The sequence below is a fragment of the Polypterus senegalus genome, chromosome 1 (genome assembly GCF_016835505.1).
Source record: "Polypterus senegalus isolate Bchr_013 chromosome 1, ASM1683550v1, whole genome shotgun sequence".
NCBI lineage: Eukaryota > Metazoa > Chordata > Cladistia > Polypteriformes > Polypteridae > Polypterus > Polypterus senegalus.
Window position 1 is genome coordinate 146880379 of NC_053154.1, and position 27635 is coordinate 146908013.

At 36.9% G+C, this 27635-nt stretch overlaps 1 protein-coding gene across 13 annotated transcripts in view; it reads right to left on the bottom strand.

The window, feature by feature from the left end:
• Positions 1–9490: 9490 nt before the first annotated feature.
• trip12 (thyroid hormone receptor interactor 12) overlaps positions 9491–27635 on the bottom strand; it is a 268901-nt gene continuing 250756 nt past the window's right edge. For 8 of the 13 annotated variants that reach the window (XM_039760094.1, XM_039760076.1, XM_039760068.1 and 5 more), the window contains 10 exons: positions 26966–27122; positions 26616–26714; positions 26166–26280; positions 24891–25045; positions 23880–24050; positions 23418–23582; positions 20625–20738; positions 19273–19367; positions 11462–11565; positions 9491–11007 (listed from right to left, as the gene is read on the bottom strand). In XM_039760094.1, coding sequence (XP_039616028.1) covers positions 10811–11007; positions 11462–11565; positions 19273–19367; positions 20625–20738; positions 23418–23582; positions 23880–24050; positions 24891–25045; positions 26166–26280; positions 26616–26714; positions 26966–27122 — 1372 coding nt within the window. In that variant the 3' untranslated portion in view covers positions 9491–10810. The remainder of the gene's footprint in view (positions 11008–11461; positions 11566–19272; positions 19368–20624; positions 20739–23417; positions 23583–23879; positions 24051–24890; positions 25046–26165; positions 26281–26615; positions 26715–26965; positions 27123–27635) is intronic. The other 5 variants (XM_039760102.1, XM_039760085.1, XM_039760059.1 and 2 more) reach the window with 1 other exon arrangement.

Genomic DNA, 27635 nt, shown 5'->3' on the forward strand with positions numbered 1-27635 from the left:
TTTGAACTGTCTTTCCCATGGTTTCTATCATTTTCTCCCTACAAGATTTTTTTTTTCCCGGGAGATTTTCCTTATCTTCTTAGAGAGTCAAGGCTGGGGGGCTGTCAAGAGGCAGTGCTGTTAAAGGCCATTGCGGCACTTCTTGTGTGATTTTGGGCTAAACAAAAATAAATTTTATTTTATTGTATTGTTACTAGAAAGCCAGAATTGACGCGGGGCCGTTCTGTTCTCCCTCTCCCTCTCCCTGCGCACCTGAGGACATTTCTCACATCATCCGCTCCTCTGCCCAATGGCCCAATGGGAGCGCTTCCTCCCTCTCCTGTCTGGGGTAAGACAGGCGGGCTCACATGTGGCGTGGATGGCAGCCTGTTGAGTCTGTGGCGAAGGTGATTCCCGTGGTGAGGTTGGAGAGCAGCTAGGTTGAAGGGGATGTATAGCGGGTGCACAGCTCAAAATTGAAAAGACCAGCATTAATAGATAGTAGTGTGGCCAGAGCGGTTCCTGGGAGCTTCGTGATGCTGGCGGTCGTCGCTTAAGTGCACAGGTGAGGAGTCGTCCGCATCTGTGTAACTGTTGCCGGGAGCTGCTAATCGCCACACCTGATCCACATCCCCGTAATACATAATAGAAGTGCGAGGCAAATGGAAAGGGGAAAAAAGAGAGAGAGAACGGGAATGGAGGTTAATGGGGAAGACCTGCGTGAAACACTTGAGAAGATAGAACGGGTGACAAAGGACAGCACAGTTAGTTCTGAACTGAAAATGAAATCCTTAAAGTGTGGAATTCTCTGACAAATAATTTTAAGTCAATGAAAGCACTTGGGATTCCTTTCCTTACTTTGTTTGAATCATCCTATGCTTATGATCAGCTGTTTTCAGCTTTGAATTATATCTACTCTGACACCAGAAACAGACTAACAGATGACCCGAGTAGTGCATGTGTTGCTGTCAAACTTACAAAGTATGAGCCAAGGTTAGACAAATTATCAGCATGCATACAACAGCAAAAATCACATTAATTGTTCAAAAACATTCCAAATGCAAACTTTAACCTTTCAATAAAAAGTTGTTTGTATCATTGAAAGCTCTGTTATTGTGTGAGTTGTTTTTTCTAAACTAAAACCTAAGTATTCAGGGTTAAATTGCCGTGTTGGCACTTTGCGATAAATAAGTGGGTTTTGGGTTGCAGTTTTGGCACTCAGTCTCTAAAAGGTTCACCATCACTGGGCTAGGCTCTGAGCACACACTGCTCAGCACAAAAATGGCTGACGGGACCTGGTTAATCAAATTGTATCCCAGCAGCACAGGGCACAAGGCAATATGCTGGCCAGCCCACCACAGGGCCAACTAACTCATTCTGGGCCAGACATAAATGTGTAAAATCGGCAAAGTGATCATTTAAAAATTTGCCACTGGCCTCACAAAGCTGTGAAGCTGCAGTATTAGCTGCCATGATTGCTAGACTCCCAAGATTTACATCTTAAAATGAAGCAGAATTCACTTAAATTCTGCAGAGGGCCTTGACAATTGGAGATTCCCATCAGTCTGATTTTCCTCTTCAAGCACACTTATTTTATTTCTAAACTAAACAGATGTACATTACTACATTTTCATGCAAAGGTTTGGACACACAACATATTTTGTTCAGCTTTTAATTTAAAAAAATAATAAAGGCTTGATAAACTAAAACAATGACATTTTTAGGAAAATGTTAACGTACAGTTAAAAAATATAAGTACATGTGGCATTTGTAAAACTCTGGGCACCTCTTTAGTTGGGTCTCTTAACTTGTTAGCACATCAGTCCTGTCTGGCTTAGCTCGTGGTGCCTTTGTCTTCTCAAGAATTGTCATTAGGAACTGTCCACTGACGAGTGTAACAGGAAGATTCAGCTTCTGCCATTGAGGTCTTGAGGACTCTCAAATTCTCAAATACTCTTTGCTGTTTGTGCAATCATCAATCACTGTAATTAATATTCATCAACATTCCATTTTTTTGCTACTTTTGGCGTAAAGGATTTGAACAGAGAAGATCTCCAATCTAGCCAACTCTTTGGTGGCCCCTTGTTTCATCAGAAGTAAAAAAAAAAAAGGACGTCCCTCTGCTAATGACTTTCACAGCTGCTCAGCCAAATGTTTAATAACTGTGGCTTTTCTATCTTTACAAAGTGGCTCACAATACATGTTGAAATTTCAGGATCATAGCCACTGGGGCCTGGTATTTTACAAGATTATATTTGACCTCTGTACTCTTCTTCTGGGCTGGAGGTTGTCAGGGTGACCTGTGCAGGAATAAGCAAACCCAAGGTCCTGTGGAGGGTCCAGTGTAGACTCAGTGACACCAGACTGGATCAAGCGGCTTTCAAACGGGGAGGATGTTAAAAATGTGTGATACTTTGTGTCAAACCTAAAGCTCATCAAATAACGATCCGGTAATTCAGATTTCTCTGTGTGTGTTGCCTTTTACACGGCAAGTTAAAAAGAGATGTGACAACTAAAGAACTTTTGAAAATGGCTACAGCAACAAAATGAAACTGTTGCACAGGAATCAATTTGCCCATCTTCTTTTCACATTTCTATAAGGAGTCAATTTGCTGCAAAATGTTTACCAGCATAAAGACAATCTTCACAGATAATGTTCATGTCTCCAAATTGTACACAGCTTCCTTTAGCCAAGTTGAAATAGTGAAGAGTATAAAGGGAAAGCTTTCTAAGTAACCCCAGGGGTGCACTGCGTACCCTCTGTGGCATGGCAGACCCAGTACAGGAGTGGTGTGATCCGAGCACCTTTCTGACCCTCCCCCCCACATGTTGGGACAGGTCAGATTTTAAGGCAAATATCACATGTTTACTGCTAAGGAACCAAATCATAACTCCACTATTTCAACTTGAGCACCATCTGTTGGAAACCTAGAAGCAAAAAGATGCATTGTACTCACTAGTCTCTAGATTTCATGTGGCAGGTTTTCCATTGGTTAGCCTTGAGGTCAGACCAGATGTGGACTTTGTGCATCTTGAGAAGGTGGTTAATCTGTAGCACTAGGAATTTAAAAAAAAAAAAGACCTGCAAAATTGAGGTGTCATTGCTATAATAAAACTAAACCCCCGTTCACTTACCAAGAGTTGTTCAGATACCATTACAAATGCTTACCGGGCAATTTTTTTGTGCTTCGGCATACATGTCATTTACCTTACCATACAGTGTTTTTGGAGAGATTGGCAGGCCACTAGTAGCCAGATAACACAAATGTGTTTTAAAAATGAGAGTATTACGGAACGTGCAATCAGAAGACCCCATTTAATTTTTGGTCTACTGGAGGGGAACATCTATTTTTTAAGGTCTTGATGGCACTTGCAATTAACTCACTGTCCAGGCTGGGGTTCAAATCCATCCTGTAGGAACTGAAAGACAACAAGCACAAGTTGTCACACTACTGACAATTAAATAGTAATCCAAAAAAAGACATTAAAGTTAACTCGTGCTTTAGCAATGAAACGCAGACAGCCTTTTGACTTGGTAGGTGCCAAATGAAGAATGTGCAGCTTCAATACAAACATGATCTGAACAGTATGAAGACTAGGCTAAAGGTGATCATAAAACATTGTACTGGAGCTTCAAAATGGGATGTGTAGAAAGGTGAAATGGACAACTAGGGCTGAAACAAAATACTTAAATAGTGAGTAGTAGGGAGAAATGACACCTTTTCTTGGCTAACTAAATAGATTACAAATGCAACTTTTCATTGCCTGATGAAGGGGCCTTAGCTGCCTCGAAAGCTTGCATTTGTAATCTATTTAGTTAGCCAAGAAAAGGTGTTATTTCTCCCTACTTTCTCCTGTATCAATCTACGCTAACACAGTACAACACTCTACTGTTATGGATATCTTCAAGTGAAATTCTTAGTTCCTCCGTTTTAATCAGCTCGGTTTTCACTTGACAAGTGACAGCAGCCAAAGTCCTACACATGAACATGTAACATTTCTAACTCACATGGAGTTTGGTTGTTCACAGTTTCATACGTACTATGTCAAACAACAAATGGACAAGACGGTATTGGGAAGGAAAAATATACAACAAACAGATCCATAAATAACAGGTCCATAAATATTTGGACAGACAACTTTTTTCTAATTTTGGTTCTGTACATTATGACAATGAATTTTAAATGAAACAACTCAGATGCAGTTGAAGTGCAGACTTTCAGCTTTAATTCAGTGGGTTGAACAAAAAGATTACATAAAAATGCGAGGCAACTAAAGCATTTTTTAACACAATCCCTTCATTCCTTCAAAAGTAATTGGACAACTGACTCAAAGGCTATTTCATGGGCAGGTGTGGCAAGTCCGCCGTTATGTCATTATCAATTAAGCAGATAAAAGGCCTGGAGTTGATTTGAAGTGAGGTGCTTGCATGTGGAAGATGTTTCTGTGAACAGACAACATGCGGTCAAAGGAGCTCTCCATGCAGGTGAAAGAAGCCATCCTTTAAGCTGCGAAAACAGAAAAAACACATCCAAGAAATTGCTACAATATTACGAGTGGAAAAATCTACAGTTTGGTACATCCTGAGAAAGAAAGCAAGCACTGGTGAACTCAGCAACGCAAAAAGACCTGGACATCCATGGAAGAAGACACAGTGCTGGATGATCGCAGAATCATTTCCATGGTGAAGAGAAACCCCTTCACAACAGCCAACCAAGTGAACAACACTCTCCAGGGTGTAGGTGTATCAATATCCAAGTCTACCATAAAGAGAAGACTGCATGAATGTAAATACAGAGGGTGCACTGCAAGGTGCAAGCCACTCATGAACCTCAAGAATAGAAAGGCTAGATTGGACTTTGCTAAAGAACATCTAAAAAAAGCCAACACAGTTCTGGAAAAACTTTCTTTGGACAGATGAAACCAAGATCAACCTCTACCAGAATGATGGCAAGAAAAAAGTATGGAGAAGGCGCGGAACAGCTCATTCATTATATAAAAGCATACCACATCATCTGTAAAACACGGTGGAGGCAGTGTGATGGCTTGAGTGTGCATGGCTGCCAGTGGCACTGGGACACTAGTGTTTACTGATGATGTGACACAGGACAGAAGCAGCCAAATGAATTCTGAGGTGTTCAGAGACATACTGTCTGCTCAAATCCAGCTAAATGCAGTCAAATTGATTGGGCGGCGTTTCATGATACAGATGGACAATGAACCAAAACATACAGCCAAAGCAACCCTGGAGTTTATTAAAGCAAAGAAGTGGAAAATTCTTCAAAGGCCAAGTCAGTCACCTGATCTTAACCCAATTGAGCATGCATTTCACTTGTTGAATACTAAACTTTGGACAGAAAGGCCCACAAACAAACAGCAACTGAAAGTCGCTGCAGTAAAGGCCTGGCAGAGCATTAAAAAGGAGGAAACCCAGCATCTGGTGATGTCCATGAGTTCAAGACTTCAGGCTGTCATTGCCAGCAAAGGGTTTTCAACCAAGTATTAGAAATGAACATTTTATTTCCAGTTATTTAACTTGTCCAATTACTTTTGAGCCCCTGAAATGAAGGGATTCTGTTAAAAAAAATGCTTTAGTTGCCTCACATTTTTATGCAATCGTTTTGTTCACCCCACTTTTAAATTAAAGTTAAAGCTAAAAGTCTGCACTTCAACTGCATCTGAGTTGTTTCATTTAAAATTCATTGTGGTAATGTACAGAACCAAAATTAGAAAAAAGTTGTCTCTGTCCAAATATTTATGGACCTAACTGTATTTAGGACAGGACAGCACCAGCACAAAGTTATGTCCTCGTATTTAGGCATTAAAATTAAAACCAGGCACCAGAATGGTAATGACATGTTCTTGTTCTAAACACTATGCAGATAAATACGTTTTCAAACATTAAATCATTTTCATATTTCCTGTTACCAGTGCAATCACTTTAGCGTACTTTTAATCATTTTAGTGTAACTCCAAGTTTAAATTTTAAAAGTGACGCATGAAGTTCTCTCATTAAAAAATTATTTACCAATTATTAATCTTGAAGGCAAAACAGACAAAGTCAGCCGCAGATCCTCAATTGTCCAGATGACTGTGATAAACAACACTTCTAAACAACATTTATTGTTAAAGCCCCAGAAATACGTGAAAGTAGAAAATCACCACAAAACCAAAATCAATTACCAACTATTTTATAACTTGGAATCTTAGTTTGGTGTTTTTAAGAAAGACATGATTTATTAACTTGTACTATTTTTTATATTTGTGACCTTAGAGTGGAAGTGGTGTGTGTGTATGTTTTTCAAAACCCCTTAAAACTTCTATATGTTGTCTGAAGATCTTATAGGTGAAGCCAGACAAAGTACACTCCATCAATAATTTTCATGATAATCACACTCAAATAAAAGAGTAACTCACCCTGAACAAATCTGGAGTGTCCTCCCTCCTTTCCTGTTCCTGAATTTCCACAGACAAGATATAGAGTCGGAGCAGAGGACTGCAATACATTCAGTTTGGGAACCCAAGAATTACATGTCTGCTTTTTGGAGATATTGTCATTCTTATGTTTTTTTTCTGACTGTGGCTTGCTGCTAGGAGTCAAGTGGCTGAGATGATAACAACACATCCAAACTTAACATCAAGGCTCATTCCCAGAATAAGGTGGTTATTTCTTCTTTAGGTAGGCAAGGAGTTCAAATGCTTCAGGGTCCTGCTCACGATTACCATGTGATTAACAAAATGAGGGGCCTGGCAGTATGGGAGTATGCTAGTAGACCTGCTACTTCCCAGGATTGAGAGGGGTCAGTTGAAACATTTTAGACATGTACAGTAAGATCAGCAAGTAATTGGACAGATACAATTTTAATAATTTTGGCTATGTATGCCACAACAATGAACCTGAACTGAAGCAATCAAGATATATTGAAGTGTAGGACAAAAATATTGTATGAGCCATTTAGAAAACACAGCAATTTTTATATATGGTCCCCCAATTTTTTCAGGGGCTGAAATGTATGTTATACTCATGATCATGTTAATTTGTCCAATCATTTTCAGTACTTAGTTTGAAAATCCTTTACAGTCAATGACTGCCTGAAGCCTGGAAGCCATGGCCTTCTCCAAGTACTGGGTGTCCACTCTACTGATACTTTGCCAGGCCTTTACTGCAGTTGTTGCATGTTCGCTGGACTTTCAGCTATCAGTTTTGTCTTCAGCAAGTGAAATGCCTGTCTAACTGGGTTGAGGTTAATTGATTGACTTGGCCATTGAAGAATATTCCACTACTTTGTTTTAAAAAGGACTTGGTTTGCTTTTGCAGTATGCTTAGGCTCATTGCTCATGTGTATTGTAAAGCGTCGTCCCATCAGTCTGCTATTCATCATTTTTCCGATTCTGAGCAGACAGTACAGTTCTGTACACTTCAGAAATCATCCTGCTACTTCTACCAGAAGTCGTATCATCAATAAACACTTAGTGACTGACTTCCATTCACAGTTATGCATGCCCATGCCATCAACACTGCCTCCCACTATGTTTCACAGATGAAATGGTATTCATCGGATCATGAGTGGTTGCTTCTCCACATTCTTCTCTGTCCATCATTCTGGTTCATATTGATCTTAGTTTACTTTTCCTAAAGAAAACTTCCAAAACTGGACTTTGTGTTCTTTTTCAAGAAATATTTTCTGGTTAAGTTTAATTTGCCCTTTTATGTTTGAGGATTACCAGTTGGTTTGCACCTTGTAGTAAACCCTCGTCTTTACTTTCATGAAGTATTCTCTTGACTGTAGACTTTGGCAATGATGTCTACCTCCTGGAGAGTGTTCTTGATTTGGCAAAATGTGAATTGGTTTTTCTTCAACCAAGGACAGAATTCTATCATCACCCAGCACAGTAGTCTGCTGTGATTGCCCAGACCTTCTGTTGTGCTGCAGAGTTCACCAGTGTGTTCCTTCTCTTTAAAAATGTACCAGATAGCATATCAAGTCTCTCTCTCTCTCTCTCTCTAAAGTGTTTTATTTTGTTTTCTCAGCCTAATGATGCCCTGTTTTCACTTGCATAGACCTCATATATTGAGGGTTTACAGTGACAGCTTCCAATTGCAAATTCCACACCTTAAATTAACTCCAGACATTCTACCTGCATAATAAAATAATGAGGGACCTGCTCCCACCTGGCCATGGAACAGCTTGTCAGTCAATTGTCCAAATACTTTTGAGCCTCTGAAAGTCGGGGAACGATGTATAAAAATGGCTGCCATTCCTTAACAGTGCATACAGTATTTCTGTTAAACCCTCTGAATTATTCGGAAAGCCTTCACTTCAATCATAATTATTTCTTCATTTAAAATCCACTGTGGTAGCGTATAGAACCAAATCTATGAAAACTGTGTAACTGTCTAAATACTTATTGATCTGACTTAGAAGTCCAAAGGTCACCTCTCATAAAAGGTGTATAAGGCATGGCCCACTGAAAAAGGATCCAGGATATACTGGAGGGATTAGATCTCTCAGGAGAAGAGTACAACAAGGCCTGGTCAACCACAATCAACATGTTAATACTGCAACCTTAATATAGTTAACTTAAGAGAAACTGTTATGATTATGATGTGAAATAAATTTTAATAGCAATATTGTTTTTTAGCATCCTGGATTCTGAAATAATAAACACAAGCTTGTGTTCACAATCCTCAGTCTGCTGTTTCAGCCAACAAAGGAGGAGAAGGGACGCAGATTCAGTCCAAGCTCATAAAAAAGCACATTTTACAATAAATAATCTCTACTGCAATCTTCACAAATGGCTGTGTTTTGAATTTAGTGACCTCTTGTGGTGAAGGAAAATTATGTTTTGCCATTTAATACTAGTCTCAGACAATATCATTTGAAAATGTGGTATTTTTACTCATTCTCAGAAATCACAGAATGACAGCATTTTATTAGCAGTTCAGCATTCCTCCACCAAGCCTATCTAGATCAGTCAACAAAAGTTAGCTTCAATGTGTCCAAAAGGGACCATTATTTGTGCCAAGTGGAGCTCCTGTTAACTGGGTTTCTTGTACTAAACTAATGAGAACATCACATTCTTTGCTTTAAGTTGCCCAAATGGAGAGGGTTACATGAGCAAACATCTAATGCTCAAGCAAAAACCAGATATATTTGAAAAAATAATGTATATTTTTGCTTTTTTATATGTAAGCCTAAAACCAGCAAGCAGCAGACAGAAGTTAAATGAATAATTCCAATATTTTTGCTCCATACCATACATGCATTAAAAGCACCAAAACTCATTAACAGGAGTCATTATTGCTTAATTTGCATTAACAACAACTGTTTGACTTTATCTCAAAAATGTATTTTATTCTTTCCTAAAAACATTGTATCCATAATATGTGACTTCTTTTTCACATCGGAACACTAGGTGATTAAATTAATCAGAAAACAAATTTTCCTAAGGACTAAAACATAATGATAATGAAAATGACATTTGCGAACGAATAAGTTATCAACAAAGGTGCAAGTCAAAACAGTTATTTTATTTATGTTCAGGTAAAAACATTAACCTGATAAAGTAAATTATTGCAGATTGCAGAACCAGCACATGAACAGTTGGACAGACCATTGCTTACAGGTGCCCAATCCTAAATCCACACGTTAAGATCGCTCAACTGTTTGTTTCAAGTGAAAAGTGCAAGAAACAAGAAGACAAAACCAAAAATCTACTTTAAGAAATGAATAAGACCCCGTCCCTCCCATTCCCCAAAACAAGGAAAAAAAAAAAAACACACACACACACTAGAAAAAGTGGCTATTTTAATGCCAACAAAGGCATGAAACAGCAAATTAACTTTTTCCCTTCCATTTAACTTGAAATGATATCTGGCCATTTGAAAATAAAAAAGCCTGACCAGCTACATTTTCTTGAACAGAAGCAAAAAACTGAGCTCTCTTTTCTTTAGCTTAGCCATTATCCTTCAAGCCAGAAACAGTCCTACACTTCAACAAATTGCTCCATGGACCCCAAACTCCCACCCTCCCCTGGGCATTCATCAAAATAGACCTACCTATGCCAAAATCTATAAACAAATAACTAATTAAAAAGGCGGATGATTTTCAACAATTAGTTGTAAGTAAATAGCTGATACAGCATCTTTTGATTGATTACATTTTAAGGGGTAAATTTAGACTGTAATTTCTATCTGCATTCAACCACCTGTAACAACTCCCTGTTTGCAAGAATAACACACAAAGCAGAACCCAAATACAACACACAAACTTGTGGCATATTATACAAACAATGTAAATGGACAAACTAAAATGGGCAAAATGATGAGTGAACATACATAAAGCTAAACTATTAGATATATGAGCAAATTCTGCAAATGTATGTCTGTACAAAATCATCTTTGGAACAAAACAAAACTATATAGAGATTTTGCTAGTTGGAGAGACACACCCCAGTATTAAACTGCACAGTGACATTTATTGTTCCACCATCTTGAAAAAATCCCTTTTTAAATACCACACGGCAATGCAAGATAAAAATGTCACCCATCAAATGACCACTTCTCTTTATATTGGAACTCTTCCTTTATGAATATCATTAGTCTTCTATTACTTCAGTGGGGTATGCAATGTCTTTCAGTTTATAGGAGAGGGGCAGCAAAATATGCCAAGTCTTTAAATTTTGCAAGCTGCTTTCTACAACAAGGCGGCTGTACACATTGCCTCAATGAAGGTGATAAAAAAAATCATGACTTCTTTCTTCTTTTTCTGTAAAAGGCATTTGTGTTTCTTTTTTGTGTGTGTGTTTTTTTCTTTTATTTTAACTTTGATCAGGAGAGATGGAATGACTGCTGCCCCTCTCTAGCAGCTATTAAAAGTTTTTCTCGCATGATCTCAATACTGGAATAGTCCGGTAGCTTGAGATAATTGACACAGGTCATTACAGAGGGAAGAAAGTCATCAGGGTTCTCTGTAGACTCAAATGTCTTGCGAACAATCGTCAAAGGGGGATTCAAACTCCTAAAGCCTGTAAAACAAAATATTATTATTTGCAAACAAGAAAAAAAAACTTCCAGTACTCATTTTCAGTTTAGTTAATTTATGTTATGAGCATATTTACTTTTACTGCATGAGCAGTCTATGTGCTATTGATGGCAATGGAATTTACTGTCACAACAGATGAAAGTGAACATACCTTTAATTTTTTCGAAAAAATTAAGAATTGAAAGGTCTGATTCAAAATGGATGTGTTTACTGTTGTGTCTTTGGCACCTTAAATATTTATAAAGGGCAAAAAAATGTGTCGAGAGAGCATGGTTTCACCATCAATAAGCAGTACATCTTCATCAAGTTTCTCAAAATTGTATTGCATAAAATCATTTGAAAACTTTGAAAATTTGCAAAAATAACAGAATAATAGAAAATATTGAATTTAAACAAAATGTTCTGTTTAAATGATGGCTTAGTTTCTTTTTGCTTACCTCCAACAGGAAGTCTTGGGCTACCGGTAACAAACTGGAGAAACAACCTTTGTTGTTCAGAATCAAAACTACTGAGAATCTCAAAGAGGAACTTGACAGCACGGCTATAGGAAAACAAAAAAACTGTTAGAAAATGTCACAAAAAGACAAGATATTAAAAAAAAAAAAAAAGTACAAATTGATTTATATACTGTGCCTGTTATAAGCCAATACACAACTGAAACATACAAATCAAAACAAACAGAAAAGCAAATAAATATATATACCTCATTGTTTTCTTTTTCAATACTTTCTTATACTTATCAATTAGATACTGACTTAGCGCTACCAGAGAGTTATTCTTGCCTGACTATTGTGCTATTTTTTATTTGGATTTAAAGTTAGATCAGTTGCAGACTCGATCCAGAGTACCAGCATTTCCCTTAAAAGTACACCATGTTTAAACAATCCGATTTCTAAGGTTACTTTTCCATCTTGAAGGAACTCTATGTAGAATCTGCACTTTCCAATTCTATTTATTTCAAAAGTAGCCCATTTTTCTTTCATTAGGTTCTGTCCATTTGACATATTTTATATTCATTCACAATCATTTAAAAAATGGGGTGGGTAGCAATGAGAGTTTCAGCCATGGTGGAAAAGACCAGTTTATCAGTTATACACTTATTATAAATTAGGCCAATCTTTGAACTTTACTGCCATTCAACATGGTTGCTAGGAAGTTCTCTTAGTGTTACATCCACACACTTAACGTAAATATAATTAAAAAACAAAATATACATACATGACAACATTAGAACATTATATGCTGTAAACAGGAATAAATAAAACAATATAGTAAAATAGTGCAATTCTAAATCCAATACAAAATAAACAGAAAATAAACAAAATGTGTACTGAATGGAGAAGTTTTGAAGTCTGAAAAAGACAGAGATGAATCAGAGACTACATTTAACCAGAGTGACTATGTCTAGTTGTTCTAGCTGAAAAAGATGTTTTTTGTATATCTAGCACATTTTTCCACCCGTCATATATACAGTAGTCCAGCTTCAGGCCTATAATGTTTTCTACTGTCCAAATGACAAGCTGCACTTTATGTTTAGTGTGAGAAGACTCATTGCTATAACAGACTGTTATGGAGAAAGTCGGGATGCTTTGAATGATGGCTCAGTAAGTCTGTACCAGTACTGATTAGAACAGGTTAAACTTTTTAAGTTGATGGAGAAAACACACAACAATGCTGAGGTATTTTAACTGGAGGAGTTATGCTTTCATCCCAGTTAAAATTGTGAGACATAATTGTGCAAAGAGATTTAAGACGATTCTACCCAGTTGACAGCGACATCATTTGTAAGTACGTGTCTAGGAGATGAGGAGTGTCTCCCCCAAAATCAACAATCTTGTATCAGATGCACAGCGAAGGTTTTGATCAGTGTTTTAAAATTCAATGTCGCTGTATTATATATTTCATTTATTTGGATTTTTAGCTAGCTGGGCACATTTTTTCATGCATTTGTTTGCATTCCCTTTTTGTCTGTATTATAGCCATTAAAAAGAACATTATTGAAATGTCAGGCATTTCAAAAACACTGTTGCCAGTGATGTAAATATTTCTTGCAACAGTCTGTTATAATGTACAAGACATAAATAAATCAGGCATTTTCTAATTCTATTTTGTTATAAAGTATGAATCTGGCTACATTAAAAAGAGACTGATGCTGAAAATGAAATGTTATTAAGCCTCTCAAAATCCCTTCATTCAATAAAAGATGAAATTACGGGTGGCACAAGGTGGCAAGTACAAGTCTGAGGGATGTTCAAAAAGTTTCTGCACTTTTTTTAACTCATTATTAAGAATTTCAAAAACAAATCTCATTACTTTTCTACATAGTCACCTTCCTTTGCGATGTAATTACCCAGCGTCGTACCAAATTTTTAATGCCATCAGAAAAAAATGTTTTTGATTCAGAGCATAGCCACTGATAAACCGCTGCTTTCACATCAGGGTTCTTACTTCATTCCTCGTGGTCATGGCTGTAACTGGATGTCCGGAATGCTCTTCATCAGTCACACTAGTACATCCATTTTGGAACATTTCAATCCACTTATAGACGACTCTATGAGGGAGAACTTTATCCCCATACTGAGCACATGTGAAGATGTATTTCTGCTCCCGGCACACATTCTGCCCACAAAAAGCCCATGACAGAATGTTGTTCCTCTTTGGTGCAATTTATAAGTTTCACAGCCATCTTCAACCACAGAGTGACAACTCTTATACTAAACTGCAAGGACAGCCAGCTTACCAGACAGAACTAGTCACAAGACACTCTCAGACACGACCAATTACTACCCCTACTCCTCCCCTCCCCCTCACTGTTTTTCCAATGAAAATATAAAAATGCAGAAACTTTTTGAATGACCCTCGTATCTGCTCCTCCTGTTGACTCAAGCATAAAGTCTCTGCGCATAAGCATTACATGGGCATTTTTAATTTAAAGCTTTTGATGTACCTTTCTACTTGAAGCTAATGATATGTATACATACTGGGCAGATTCATGGATACTGGCAAAACCAAGTCTGCCACATTTTATGGGCAATGGGAAATGTTGTCTAAGCACCTTTTACTATACACGGTGCCTAGAAGTATCTCTCTTAGTGTAGGATTAGGTCCTATGTTAGATATTGAGGCTATTCAAATCATCTGGTAAGAAAGTCAAAGAATACTGAAGTCAATAAGATAATGCTTCCTACTTTATTTATGGTAAATTGTTTTCTACCTAAAGTCTCAACACCAGTCAGATGACGTTATGATCCACATGAACAGGAGTTATTTTTTATACTGCTGTTTAGCACTTACACTCTGGCACCCGTAAACAACACCAATCTTTAAAGTTTACTACTATGCTTAGTTGATTTCATTTAAATTATCAAACCACAAAAAACATACTACATACCATGAATTTAACTGACAGCTAAACATTCTTCTTAACAATGATGGGTTGTAACTGGACCTTAAATTTGACACTCATGAGTTTAAAAGTAACCCACTGAAAATTATTCCACAGAACATATCTAAACATTATTACATTAACCACACTCATTCGTCACAATAAATTGAGCACAACTCTCAATATCACTGAAGAGTAGCAGCCAGTTGCCAAATACAGCACCACCTCAATTTGGTCAATGGGAGGAATTCTAACTTGTCTTTAACAATACAGTGGGAAAGTAATTACTTAACAATAGAATCCCTGAAGCCTACAAAAAACTTGTAAACCCGGGCCACTTTTAATTCCTTTGGACCTCTCTATTAGTGTCTTTTCTTTTGTAAATGTGTCTATCAGCATAAGCAGCTCAACTCTGGCAAAAAGTTCTCCCAGCTCAAGTCTTGTTTATCTGGGTGTGAGGTGCATGGAGTTGTATAGGTTAAATAATATATTATTATTTGGAACACATGTATTTTGCGTGTGTTCTGTGTCTACAATCATCTATGTAAATGCAAAATGACAGGAAAATGGGAGAAATGCAAGAAATTCCGAACACATACCTAAAATAGAAACTTTTTCATGTTATAGTACTAACGACAAAAAGTTTACATGAAGTGTATAATGTGTGAAGACTGAAGTCCAGATATGAAATAAACACTTTCACAAAAGGTACACGTATAACAAAACAAGTGTGCTTTTATTCAAGTGAAGAAATCGAGTTAGGGTATGACACTGACACGACCACTTGGGTGGTGCAGAAGTAAGAACTGCTGACTCAATCAAAAAGCTGCTAGTTTGATTCTGGGCCCTTCCCAGAATTACTGTTTTGAGTAGTGAGCTGCTCTTATTGTTACTATTGTACAATAAAAACAAATTTGATTTGAGTCTGTACCAGCTGGTGTAAATTTATGGTACTCGTAAAGATTAGCGTTTCTGTATTCAGTTTTATTTTTAGTCACATTCACACTCCTTCCAATCTCACACTGCTGTTTTCAATTAAAGACGTGTTACAACTGAGGAGAACTCAGATGAGGATTCTTCATCAGAGAAAGTGAAGAGAAACCCTCCCCACAAGAAACGTCTACTCGCACAAGAACAATGTAGCCAGGAGTAAAGGCTAAAGATGGCATAATTTGGATACAACAAGAGGTTGGGCGTCATCCTGCCAGTCAGTCTGCTCCACACGTGTACTTCAAAGAAACAGCAGGGCTTGCCTTGCTCGCCATGGTATCGTGCCAAGTTCTGTTTGTGATGGTCTTTATATGAAAAACATTTATATGTTACTTATATAAAAGCCACATCAAATGTTGTTTACTTCCTACAGCGTAACATCAAAAGTAGACTTAAGAGCTTCCTGTGTTTTGACACGGGCATACTGACAAAGTACATGTGCAATGCTGCTTCAGTATGCGAATAATTTTAGCTTCAGGTGGATGCTCCTGTCACAGTCTACGTAACTGTTGCTAAAGTTCTGCCTTTGTCCAGAAATGGTTTCATAAGCTGTATGACCTTAGACTCAGACTTTTTCCCCGTGGGATGACTGGGATCTTTTTGTAAATAAGGAGTGGTGCAGCTGCATTGTTCTTATGTTTAAGGGACGTTTCTTGCCTGTTTGGGGCTTTACAAAAAAATACACACTGATGAGGAGAGGTACGGAGGAATTTAAGGTGGCTTGGGATTACGAGGCTACAGGGATTCTTGTGTTAAAAGTTAAGAAAACCAAGCTCAGCCAATGGGGACAATGTAAAAACATTTCAACCCATGGCAGCCATTCAGAAATGCCTTCCTTGATAGGGCTGCACGTCTACTGGCTAACTATTGGGTTATTACATTGCAAATATTTTAACATAATAGATGTATATATTTCGTTATTTCCTTCTCATTTCAATTGACTATATTTTTTCCTTAATGGGGAAGGAAGACTTGAATGTGAAGTCTGTGTAGTACATAACTAAGTAGCATCTTCAATTTTAATGGTGATAAGATATTGATACTTTGAAACAATTAACCACTCTTCCTCCATCACATTAGCATAAGGGTAAAAAGCTGGGTAGACATGTATTTCAAAGTGAATAATAACATAAAAAAAACTTAAAATTGTTCAATAGAGGGGACACACAGCATGTCCACCAACTTTAAAATGTTTGATTATCTATATATATAATTCACTAAGGCAAGACAACCATAGAAAGCACACCAGAAGGGGCGTGGATTCACTAAGCCGCCGACAAGTGACACCCCTATGGCGCACGCAGGAAGGAGCCACGCTCACCAACTCCAAGACCATTGGATACGACGACAACTCACAAAGCCACGCCCACCAACTCGGACGCAACAACACAGAAAAACCGGCGTCATTTATATTCGTCTGTCGAGGTCACATGCAGCTCCACCCACGCTGACTGTTAATAGAGGCATGTTTCTCGGAGGTGAATCGCCATATGCGTGTAAAACTGTTTGCGAGGGGTATCCCATGGGATCCTTAAAACGTTCCTTTACAACTGAGGTTAAAACACAATTAAGTGAGCAGTCTTTAAAAAACGAGTTTTCGGTTACGACGCACGACCGCGTGCACTATAGCAAACTGTTTTACACACTACATAATTCGCATCCGCACAAACATGCGTCTTCTTAGATACTCCTGCACTTTGTACACACCCCCCTCCCACCGTGGTCGGGTGTCTTGGTGGATTATATATAGAAAGGCGGCCAAAACCGCACAGAGCAATGAAAAGTCTACGTGAGTCACAGGTGCATCTGGACTGTATAAAGATGACACATGAGCAGGCAGTGTATACTGAACGAGAAATCAGCAGACTAGCATGACGGAGGGAGCAGAGTGGATATCCTTCTCCTCTCCTACTGTTCCGTTCCACCCGGAGCGCTGCACGGACGATTGTGTGTTGGCTCGTTCCGTGCATTGGTTAAAACCCAATGAAGGAAGCAGTCTTTAAAAACCAATAAGCCCTGTGCCTCTGTTTCATTACCGTCTCACCTGCTTCACCAATGCAGGCCCCGCAACAGGCGATCCGCAGCCAACCGGCTAACCAAAGTCTTTGGGTTCAGGGGGGAGTATGGTTACAAAGCTGAAACTTAAAGGAATTGACGGAAGGGCACCACCAGTTGTGGAGCCTTTCGCTTCATTTGACTCAACACAGGAAACCTCACCCGGCCCGGACACGGACAGGATTGACAGATTGATAGCTCTTTCTCGATTCTGTGGGTGGTGGTGCATGGCAGTTCTTAGTTGGTGGAGCGATTTGGCTGGTTATTTCCGAAAACGAACGAGACTCCCGCCTGCTAAATAGTTACACGACCCAACAGCGGTCGGTGTCCAAATTCTTAGAGGGACAAGTGGCTTTCAGCCACGTGAGATTGAGCATTAACAGGTCTGTGATGCACTTGTATGTCTGGTGCTGCACGCACGCTACACTGAATGGATCAACGTGTGTCTACCCGGCATGGGTAAGCCGTTGAACCCCATTCGTGATGGAGACCGTGGCTTCCAATTGTTCCCCACGAACGAAATTCCCAGTACGTGCGGGTCATACGCTCGCAATGATTACGTCCCTGCCCTTTGTAAAGCTCCCCATGGTCGGGTGACTTGCTGGATTATATATATATAAAAAAAAGCAGCCGGAACTGCAAAGAACAATGAAAAATCAACGTGGAAACCGACTAAGGCGGTGTTTGGAAAATTAACAGTCAACGTGACTCACAGGTGCGTGTGGACTGTACACAGACGAAAGCGACTTAGGTAGGGAGTTGGGGGTGGGCACATAAGCGGGCAGTGCATACTGAACGCGCCGCTCAACCCCGCCCTTCACTTTGAAGGAGAAAGCGCGACGGCGCTCCTCTGGTTTTCAGTCATGGACAATTGTATGTTGGTTCGTAGCGTGCATTGTTGCAATGTTACTGTTCTTGGTGGTTTATTAAATTACGGATTTTTCAAATGTTTATTTTTTCCTCTGTGCTTAAAAATCATTTAAAAAGCGGCCTGATTATGCGGCGTATGCTACGTCGCGGGTTGGCTAGTATTCATTAAAACGATCCAGTTAGTTTTTTTTTTTTTTATTGATTTTATTAAAAGAAAATAAACTCAAGTATTACAAAGAAAACAGAAGTTTGAAACAAAAACAAAGGTTCATTTTAGGTTAAATAAATAAAAATGAAGCTTATGATCTGCCAATTATATAGTACATAAAGGAAATGTGAATCAAAAAGGAAACAAATGAAACTGTACTTTATTTTAGAAATAAATATTCATGATTATGACCTATGGCTATGTAACTCACACACTAACACGTTCAGTAGGAAACGAGAACTAAACAGCACTAAAAATGGCACTTTAATACAGAGTGGCTGCATCAGTAAATGGCTGATTTAGTGACACAACCAAATTAGTCAGAGGTGTTGTGTAATAAGTCTAGCAGAATGGGACCCAAAATACCTCAGTGTACTACAGCAATCTGTACATTGTGTGTCAAAATATTCAGTGGTTAGCCAGCTGTGCAAGAAATATGATGTAACACAAATACACTATCCATTGTGGTTGTATTGTATATGAATATTGTGTTTTATATCTAGAACCATCCCATCAATTGTCAGAGGACTGCCACCAAATTGTTAAAAAAAGCAGAGTCTACAATTATTTCATTATAATATGCCTACTTAAACCCTTACTTAATACAGGCAGGGATTATTTTAGCTACCAATAGATTAGATGAACTAACTTTGTACCTTAGTCTCCAGACTAAGAAATACAGATAATATATATGAAATGTAGTATCAATCTAGAAATACAGATTAATTTTATTATTTTACCTGTCATGGGTGTAACCATGATCTGGTCTACAGCACTCCATCAATGTTTTTACATCCCAGGTTTCAGTTTTACTACCACAGAGCAACTGATCAAGCTGGCAAAAAAAGAAAAAAACAAACAAAAAAGGCATTCTTAAAATGTGCATCTAAAGCTCATGTTAATAGACTGAAATATACATAAATTCATTATACAGAGATCTCTTCCAGTCTTGAGCCAATTATCATGCTCACATATTTGAAATTCATCTTAGGGTCCATTCACACCTGAACAATTTTCCAGCATTTTACAGCTAAACCAGAACGCTCCAAAATAAAAGTTATTTCCCCATTATTTTCAATGACATGATTCACACCTAAACGTTTTAGCAGCAAGCAGGAGTTTGAGCATTTTCTAGTCAAAATGCTTGTTCCACTGAGATCAATTGATATGCTTATAAAATGCTGGTAAAACAGAGTTTTGGAAAAATTTTAATAAGCAACTCCAGCTTAGTGTCCCAGAAGTCTTGTGATACATTTTGGATCAACTCTGCAAATCCCAATCCTAGTGATGTGTTCTTTTTTTTTTTTAGAGACAACATACTTTTCTCTAGCTATGATTTCAAAAAAGAAACTTCCAAGTTCTTTTAATCATGGCTGAACTACAAACTGTAAAACTGACCATACACGGAAAGGAGCATACCGATCTGTGGATGTAGCTTTGGGGCTCTTTGTCATTTAACTGAGCATCATACAGGCCAATTCTTGAACAAACTGAAAAATGAAACTGATTCAATTGACAGATCAATGTGATGGTATGTGCGAGTACTTATAGAAAAAGTGCACAATCCTTCAAAAAGGTACAATAAGAAGCAGACATTTAGAGTAAAGACAACACATCATAAAATCCTGATAACCTTTACAGATAAAGGACATAGCCAGGAAAGCTCCACTAAAATTAGGGAGGTTCTTAAAAAAAGAAAGTGAAGACATTTTCTGTCATGATTTATAATGCTACTTGTATTAGTCATTATAGAAAACACTCCTACAAACAGTAAAGCAATGACAAACCGGACAGTGTGCACAGCAATTGGTTAAAGTTATCTCAGTATAATCACATGGCTGTTCAGATCACTACTGCAAAGCTTCACTTTAGCATCAGCAAGCTAGTTGTCTTCCCAAACTATACTGTGAAGCATTCAATTAAGACAAAAGGCAAGAATATACAGGAATAAACAGATTATTACCTTTCAAATAATAAATAATTTAAAAATTCAGAAAGCTTCTGAACAGCATTTTTTAATTCAAAATAATGTTGGAAACACAAATAAAAACAGGATTCATAAACAAAGTAACAAAAAATTGCCACATTTTACCTCTTCTGGATAGAAATACTGAAGGTGATGGAGAGGGAAGACTGACTCAAATCCTTCTCTGAATGATTCAAATTGCCGAGAAACTCCTTCATTCAACGTCCAGTACACCACCAGCTACAGAAAGACAAAGGCCAAACATGTAAATAAACTGCTGCTTCGTTTAAAAGTTTAATTTTCCTGCTTTTTATCATTTGTCAAATACTTATTTAGACATTTCATATTATGATAAGAGTCATTCCATTTTATTTCAACAAATGGCCTTTGCATAAGCATTTTTGATTTTAATGGAACTACCTTCCAGAGGTAAAAATACTTATTTATTATAATAAAAAAATCTTGGGACAAGACGAGACGTGACTTTTTGAAGAGACATTTTGGAAGGAAGTCCCACGAGACACAGACTTTTACCATGAGATTCTTTCATGTCACACCATACCTAAAACCTTTGGAAGCAAGTTATGCAAGACGGAGACTTTTGACATGAGATTCTTTCAAGTCATGCCCTACTTACAACTATTTTCAAACAAGACCACGGTCATCAGGTGCATTCCGGCACTTAACCTGGACAGACACCAATTCATTAAAGGGCTTTACTTATGAACACCCACACACACACACACACACACTTGTGAAGATCCAGTTTAGAATCACGCATTCATCTAACTATGGCAGTGAGTAAGTCAAATGAATTAACGTGAAAATTGTTGATCAGTTACACAGCAAATTAATTAAATGGGTATCAATAGACTGTGCTGAAACAGATTGGTGGGGATTGTGCGAAAAATTAAAACATTAATTTACAATATCACAAAGAATATCTACAACTGTTAACACCGTCCGGTCTTCCACCAGCCAAATTACTGTTGAAAGGAGGATGTATTATAATGCTATTGCGTCATTTATGTATGAGTGATGGACTATGCAATGGAACAAGATTATTTGTATTCAAAATTGGTCAACAATTCTAGCATGCAAAATTTTAACAGGCAACAAGAAAGGTAATGTAGTACATATTCCGCAACCAACATTAGACAGAAAAGGAGATCTTGATATGCCATTCATATTAAAACATTTACATTTTCCAGTTAGAATAGCTTTTGCTACAATTAACAAATCATAGGGACAAACATTCGAAAAAATTGGTTTATTTATTAGAGAGAAAAACGATATTCACTCACGGGCTGTTATACGTTGCGTTATCACAATGTGAATCCAAACACGGAATCATAATTCAATGCGATCATGAAGTTAATTTCAAATATTTTAACTGATGTTTCAAAGTAAAAGTGAAAATAATGCATATGTTACAATTCCTATGAATATAATCTCTTTAAAATGTATAACCAGTTAACCAAACCTGGGGGTCGGCGAACGAAACAAGCAGGAAAACCAAAACATTTATCAAAATTCAACGCATCCTGATACCAGTGCTATTAAAACTGTTCAACAGTTTTACCAAAGTAATTACCACATTCGAATGATGCCAAGGAAGAAAAAACGGCACATCAGCGAGTTGGAAGGGCTGCAAAAACTGACATTCCAAAGAGGCTGATTTTGTAAAAAGTTAATTCAAAATCTGCTCAGCGTAGACAAGAATTGTGTCCTGGGTAGAGCATCTGGCACACCTTTCGTTTCCATCATTAAAATGCCAAGTTCATATTGTCTACAATCACAATTCCGCACTGTTTCAATGTCCTTCTGGGGGAACACTAAGTTCTGTTTACTGTCAGTACAGTGAAGCACATGATTTTTTTTCTCCTAGTTAATGAGGCATTTTTTTGTTTATCTACTCATGCGTTTATACTCTTCCCCTTAAATACCCCAACAATATAACATTTACACTTAATTCTGTTTTAACGAAATAAGTGGATTAAGACAGGGTTGTTTCAGAAAATATATTTTTGCAATTTCAGTGCCTCATAGTCCCTGTTTTGTTTAAAAGCAGGTAACCAGCATTTTCTTTATAATTAACAGAACAAATTTTACCCATAACACAATGTGAGGTTTCGTACTTGCAATTTAAAAAAAAAAAACAAACCAACAGCTTTTGGGTGGTTATCTCATGAAGGAGTCAATGAAACAGGTAATTTAATTTTAGAAGTAGAAGTAGAAACCACACATATGTATTACATTAGAAAAAAATCACTTGTTACTGTAAGCCCTTTATTGTTTAAAAAAAAAACTCAAAATAATAAAAAATGCAGTTTCCAAGATGCACTTCAACCCCAAATAAAGAAACCGAAGACTTGTTTGAAAGAAGAATTTGAAAAGTACAATACTCTTTTGAGCATCCCAGTGCTCTAAAGAGGGGTCATGTAGCTTTCATAGAAAAAAAAATTAAAGCTCAAAACTAATCTAAATTATATTTTTTATGCTGCCTACAGTGAGGACAAATACCTATATTTAAAGGAACAATAATAAAATAAAAACGACAAAAACTATTTAGCTGCAATTCTTATGCCTATGTTTCATCAAAATCAAACATGGTTATGCAAAAACAATTTTGAAAATGTTTTTAATTAAAATGGGATAACCCATAATCTTTACAAATATTTCATGTTTTAATTTTTAAAGTTATAATTTTAAATTTTTATGCTAACTGTGCTACCTAAGACATGTTGAAATTGAAGTAATCAACATAGACCTCAGCATTAACGTTTGCTGTTTGTTCACCATGCAGTGTGTGGGTCTCTGTGATATGCAGTTTGAAAGAAGTGTTTGTGATGCGCCAAGGTGGAGTTTATACTTGAACTACTATTTTTTGAATATGAAAGCTCTTTTCATGCCACCTACTCTCAGATATTCCTCCAGGTTGTGAATGTTTACTGGAATGTCCTTGCCTCCTTTTTTCAGCTCAATATTAGGAAATCCAGGCAAAGTAAAGTCAAGACCAAGGTCTTCTACGGAACAGCCATTCATGTTAAGACTTTCCAGTGCTTGCTGAAGTGACTCCCGTGTCTGGAGAAAGAGAGAGAGATGATTACATAACAAAAATGGAAAACTATTTCCAAAACATTGTATCCCTTATATTACTCAGTCTTAAGAAAAAATATGGACAAATAATTACCAATAAAGGGCTAAAAATTCTGCTAGGAAATTGAGGCTAGATATTTAAATTAAAAAAAAAAAAAAAAAAAAAGTTAAACTACCATTTTCCTTTGCATGTATTCTTTAAAAATTTTAAGTGAACAATGCACTTAGTTTTCATGTTGTTTTTAAATACCCACATAATTAAAGTATATTTAAAAAATGCACCTCTACCTGTGTCCGGTCCTGTTCTAGTTTCTTTTTCTGTCTAATGATGTCTTCTAGGTGATTTACTGATTTTGCCACTCCAGGATCAATATTTATGAGGTCATGTGAGCTAATTGAAGACTCATGACGGAGCATCCATTTGTAAAACGGCAGTCCAAGAGGAAGGTCCAGCTTCGATTTCCCCAAAATTGCAGAAAATTAGGTAATTTTATTAAATTTTAAAATAACGAAGAAACAAATGTTCAGAAAAGGTTATCAGTTTTAAAAACATACTGCACCTTAAGAAAATTTCTCACTTAATGCATGCCCCACTGCTAAGAGAGATTTCCAAACATAACTTAATGACTTAGATCCTGATGCCTCTATCAATTTGCTCTGCCTCTACCCAAGAACATTTAATAAGGGAACAGGCTGTTGTTAAAGAGTTATATAGACACACTCTTACTACCATATGATGAAGTTTTTGTTTATTCAGTTTCAGTTTATTGTTCCCAGGAATGATGTTTACTGAAGATTATTTTGTTTACCTCACCAGAATGGCAACAGAAATGATGGTAGTAAAATTATGTCACAGAAAGCATTCATTCTAACAGAAGGGACTGATTTTAGACCAGATTTCCTCTTGTTAGCTTTCTCAATGCTCTTGTAAATATACTACTATAACTGAATATCTGAGAAAAAATTGCAAGAACACCCAAAGGGACTAATAAGACAAAGATGGTGTTCCCAGCCCCTCACTAGTTTATGGGTCTAAATGAATAATCTAAGCTTGGAACAAATACATTATTATGCATGTACTCTTATATAATAACAAAAGACATTTCTGCAAAGTTATAGGAGGGGTTAAGTTCTACAGAAAACTACTGTTCTAAGAAAAAAATAAGCAAAGAATAGAACTTACTGCACATTTACTTAGTTAGCTCAGGCTTTGTCAGAACATACAGTTAAATCACAGAATAAAACAGTCCTAAAGTGGTAAAAGATGGGGAACAAGAAAATTCAAGAACTCACCAGTCGGAAATCCATTATGGCCTTGGCCATTAACTTGCCCAGAAAACGAAACTTCATTTTCACCTTGGCTATGTGTGCTGGTTTTGTTGTTCTTCCAAATGGAACAGCAAACAGGCCACCTGAGCTAAACATGTACTTGGTCCCTTCCTGACTTCCTGTTGACCCATAATAAAAAAATCATGCCATCAAAAATGCATTTGAAAAGAATTTTAAACATAGCCATATTTAAAAATGAACATCATAGGATACTGAAGCAAAATAATGAACAATAATAATATGTCCTTATGAAATATTTACATATTTAAAATTATAAAATATATTGATCCAAAGCTGAAAATTCTCATTTAATTACACAATTGTGGGAGGTCAAAGCAACTCCAGGATCACCTCTTCAATTGAAAAACTTCGCTCTATTCATTCAAAAGACCATTTAGGTTTGCTGTTCTTACATCAATTGAAAAACTTAGCTCTATTCATTCAAAAGACCATTTAGGTTTGCTGTTCTTACAGCAATCAGATTTATTCAGTCTCATTTCAGAAGAGTTCAAATAATGATAGTGAACATGGGGAAAGTACAATTAGACTGAGTTGCTAAGAAGATAAATTTGTCTGCCAGAGTATATTTTTCAGTTTCATCCTACACCATTATTTTAGGTTTTGTTTTAAAACAATGTCTTGGGGAGAAAAGAAAAAAAAAAAAATCACATTTCATCAAAATAAAAACTTGACTGGAACCAAGGATTTTGTTATTTTCCATTTAATAACTAAAAGAAATCAATTTTCAGTAGGCTTCTAATACCATGCTACTAAGACAATCTTTGAAATCATTTATTAAACTACAATGTATATCAATTTGGAAGTGTGGGCATACAGAATGCATCTAATTCAGTATTTCTGGATTCAGATGCTGTCCCACGGCCTCAAAACACAGAATCTGTAAAGGCCAAAATCTTCGCACAAAAAAAAAAAAAAACCCTATTATCTGGAAAAATAGCAAGAAAATATCACTAATGTACATTTTACAAGATAATGAAAATACTGCATTTATCCAGAGAATAGGTTCAGTGAAGCTCTTTGGCAAAAATTTTAAATTTTGATTTAACTATTTTAGACACACAAAATGAAAAATATTTAAATATAACTAAATATGGATTGTGAAAGATTTTTTCCCCCTTAAACTGTATTTAATAAATAGTAAAAAGGGGAAAATATTTAGCTCAGAGTTAAAAAATATACAGCTAGAACTTCAACAGAACAACAACTAAAGACAACTACCTTTGGGATTTGCCAGCGTTACTTCTTCCCCCCTCCACAAACCCAAGTCAGCCCTCTGAAGTTCCTGAGATACTAGTGCATAAAACTCCAGCGTGGGTCCAAGGCCAGTTCCCACCTGAAATATCAAATTGAGAGCTATTAATCCATCCAATTTCATCCATCCATTATCCTATCTACAGGGTCACAGGGGTCTGCTGGAGCCAACCCCAGCCAACACAGGGCGCAAGGCAGGAAACAAACTCCAGGCAGGGCGCCAGCCCACCGCAGCCATCCAATTTCAGTTAAGTGTTATTATATTCAAGTTTAAGATCACTGGACCTTGGACTTGACTGTAGAATTAATTTTAGCTAGTTTATAAACAAGTAATTTGTAAAAAGCATGCAATCATCTTTTAATACATTAAACAAAAATTATTAAATATTACTTAAGATTAAAAAAATGGGTACATACTTCATTTTCATATTGAATTTCCAGCATTGCTCTTGAGCTACCCAAATCTTGCATTACTGATTCTGCCTGTTTAAGCAGTTCCTCACGATTTATTGTGCGCTGTAAGACAATTAAGGTTGGGGGGGGGGTGGGGTGGAATTCAAATCACAAAGTTGTGCTTTTCATTTTTAGCACAGTTTCACCCTAATCTTAATCTTTTACTATGGCAACAAATCTGAACAAACACTACCTAAGGATAAGTCACTAACATGGTCATTCATTATTGCAATAAAACAAAAGTTAAAATTACATAATTTGAAAGACTTCAAAACCCTTATACTTTGTATGCACATATTTGTATATATTGATACCTTTTTCCTGTCTAGACGGGGTGCAACTCTGCTGTCTTGGGAATCAGACTGATTGATTTCTGGATTTGTGTCCAGCAACCTTTGCATGGCACGATCTCTGTCAAAGGCAGTCACATAGAAAAGCATTTGACGAGTGTCAAATGGAAAGAAGAAAGGGCTAGGAAATAAACAGTATAAATAAAATGAGTCTTCTACAAAACACATTTTATTCTACTAATAAAAATACATTTTCCATTTTTATTCAAAGTAAAACAGCAGTCTGAGCAATTACCTTAAACCTGAATTGTTTCACTTGTTATTTAAAAATTAGCTGATAGCACCATTATGCACACCTCATTAATTGCTTAATATGTACATACATTTTAATACAGTGTGACAACAGAAGTTTCCGTTACACGTTTAAATAGTTCTTTCAGGCTCTTATTATAGCTGATGTGTCTTTAGATTGTCCCAGTATATAATGGTCTTGCTTCCTACTTCTATGGCTATCTCTATTTTCCAAACCCATGTCATCCTCATTTCTTTGAAAAGATTAACAAATCTTGAGTAGATTATTTATGCTCATTGATTTAATCTGGTTCATAAGTTTCTTTTGCAGACATGACTTTGGTGAGTATGCTTCATATCCTGACTGGTAATTAAGGAAATACTGATTGCTGCGTATTATATT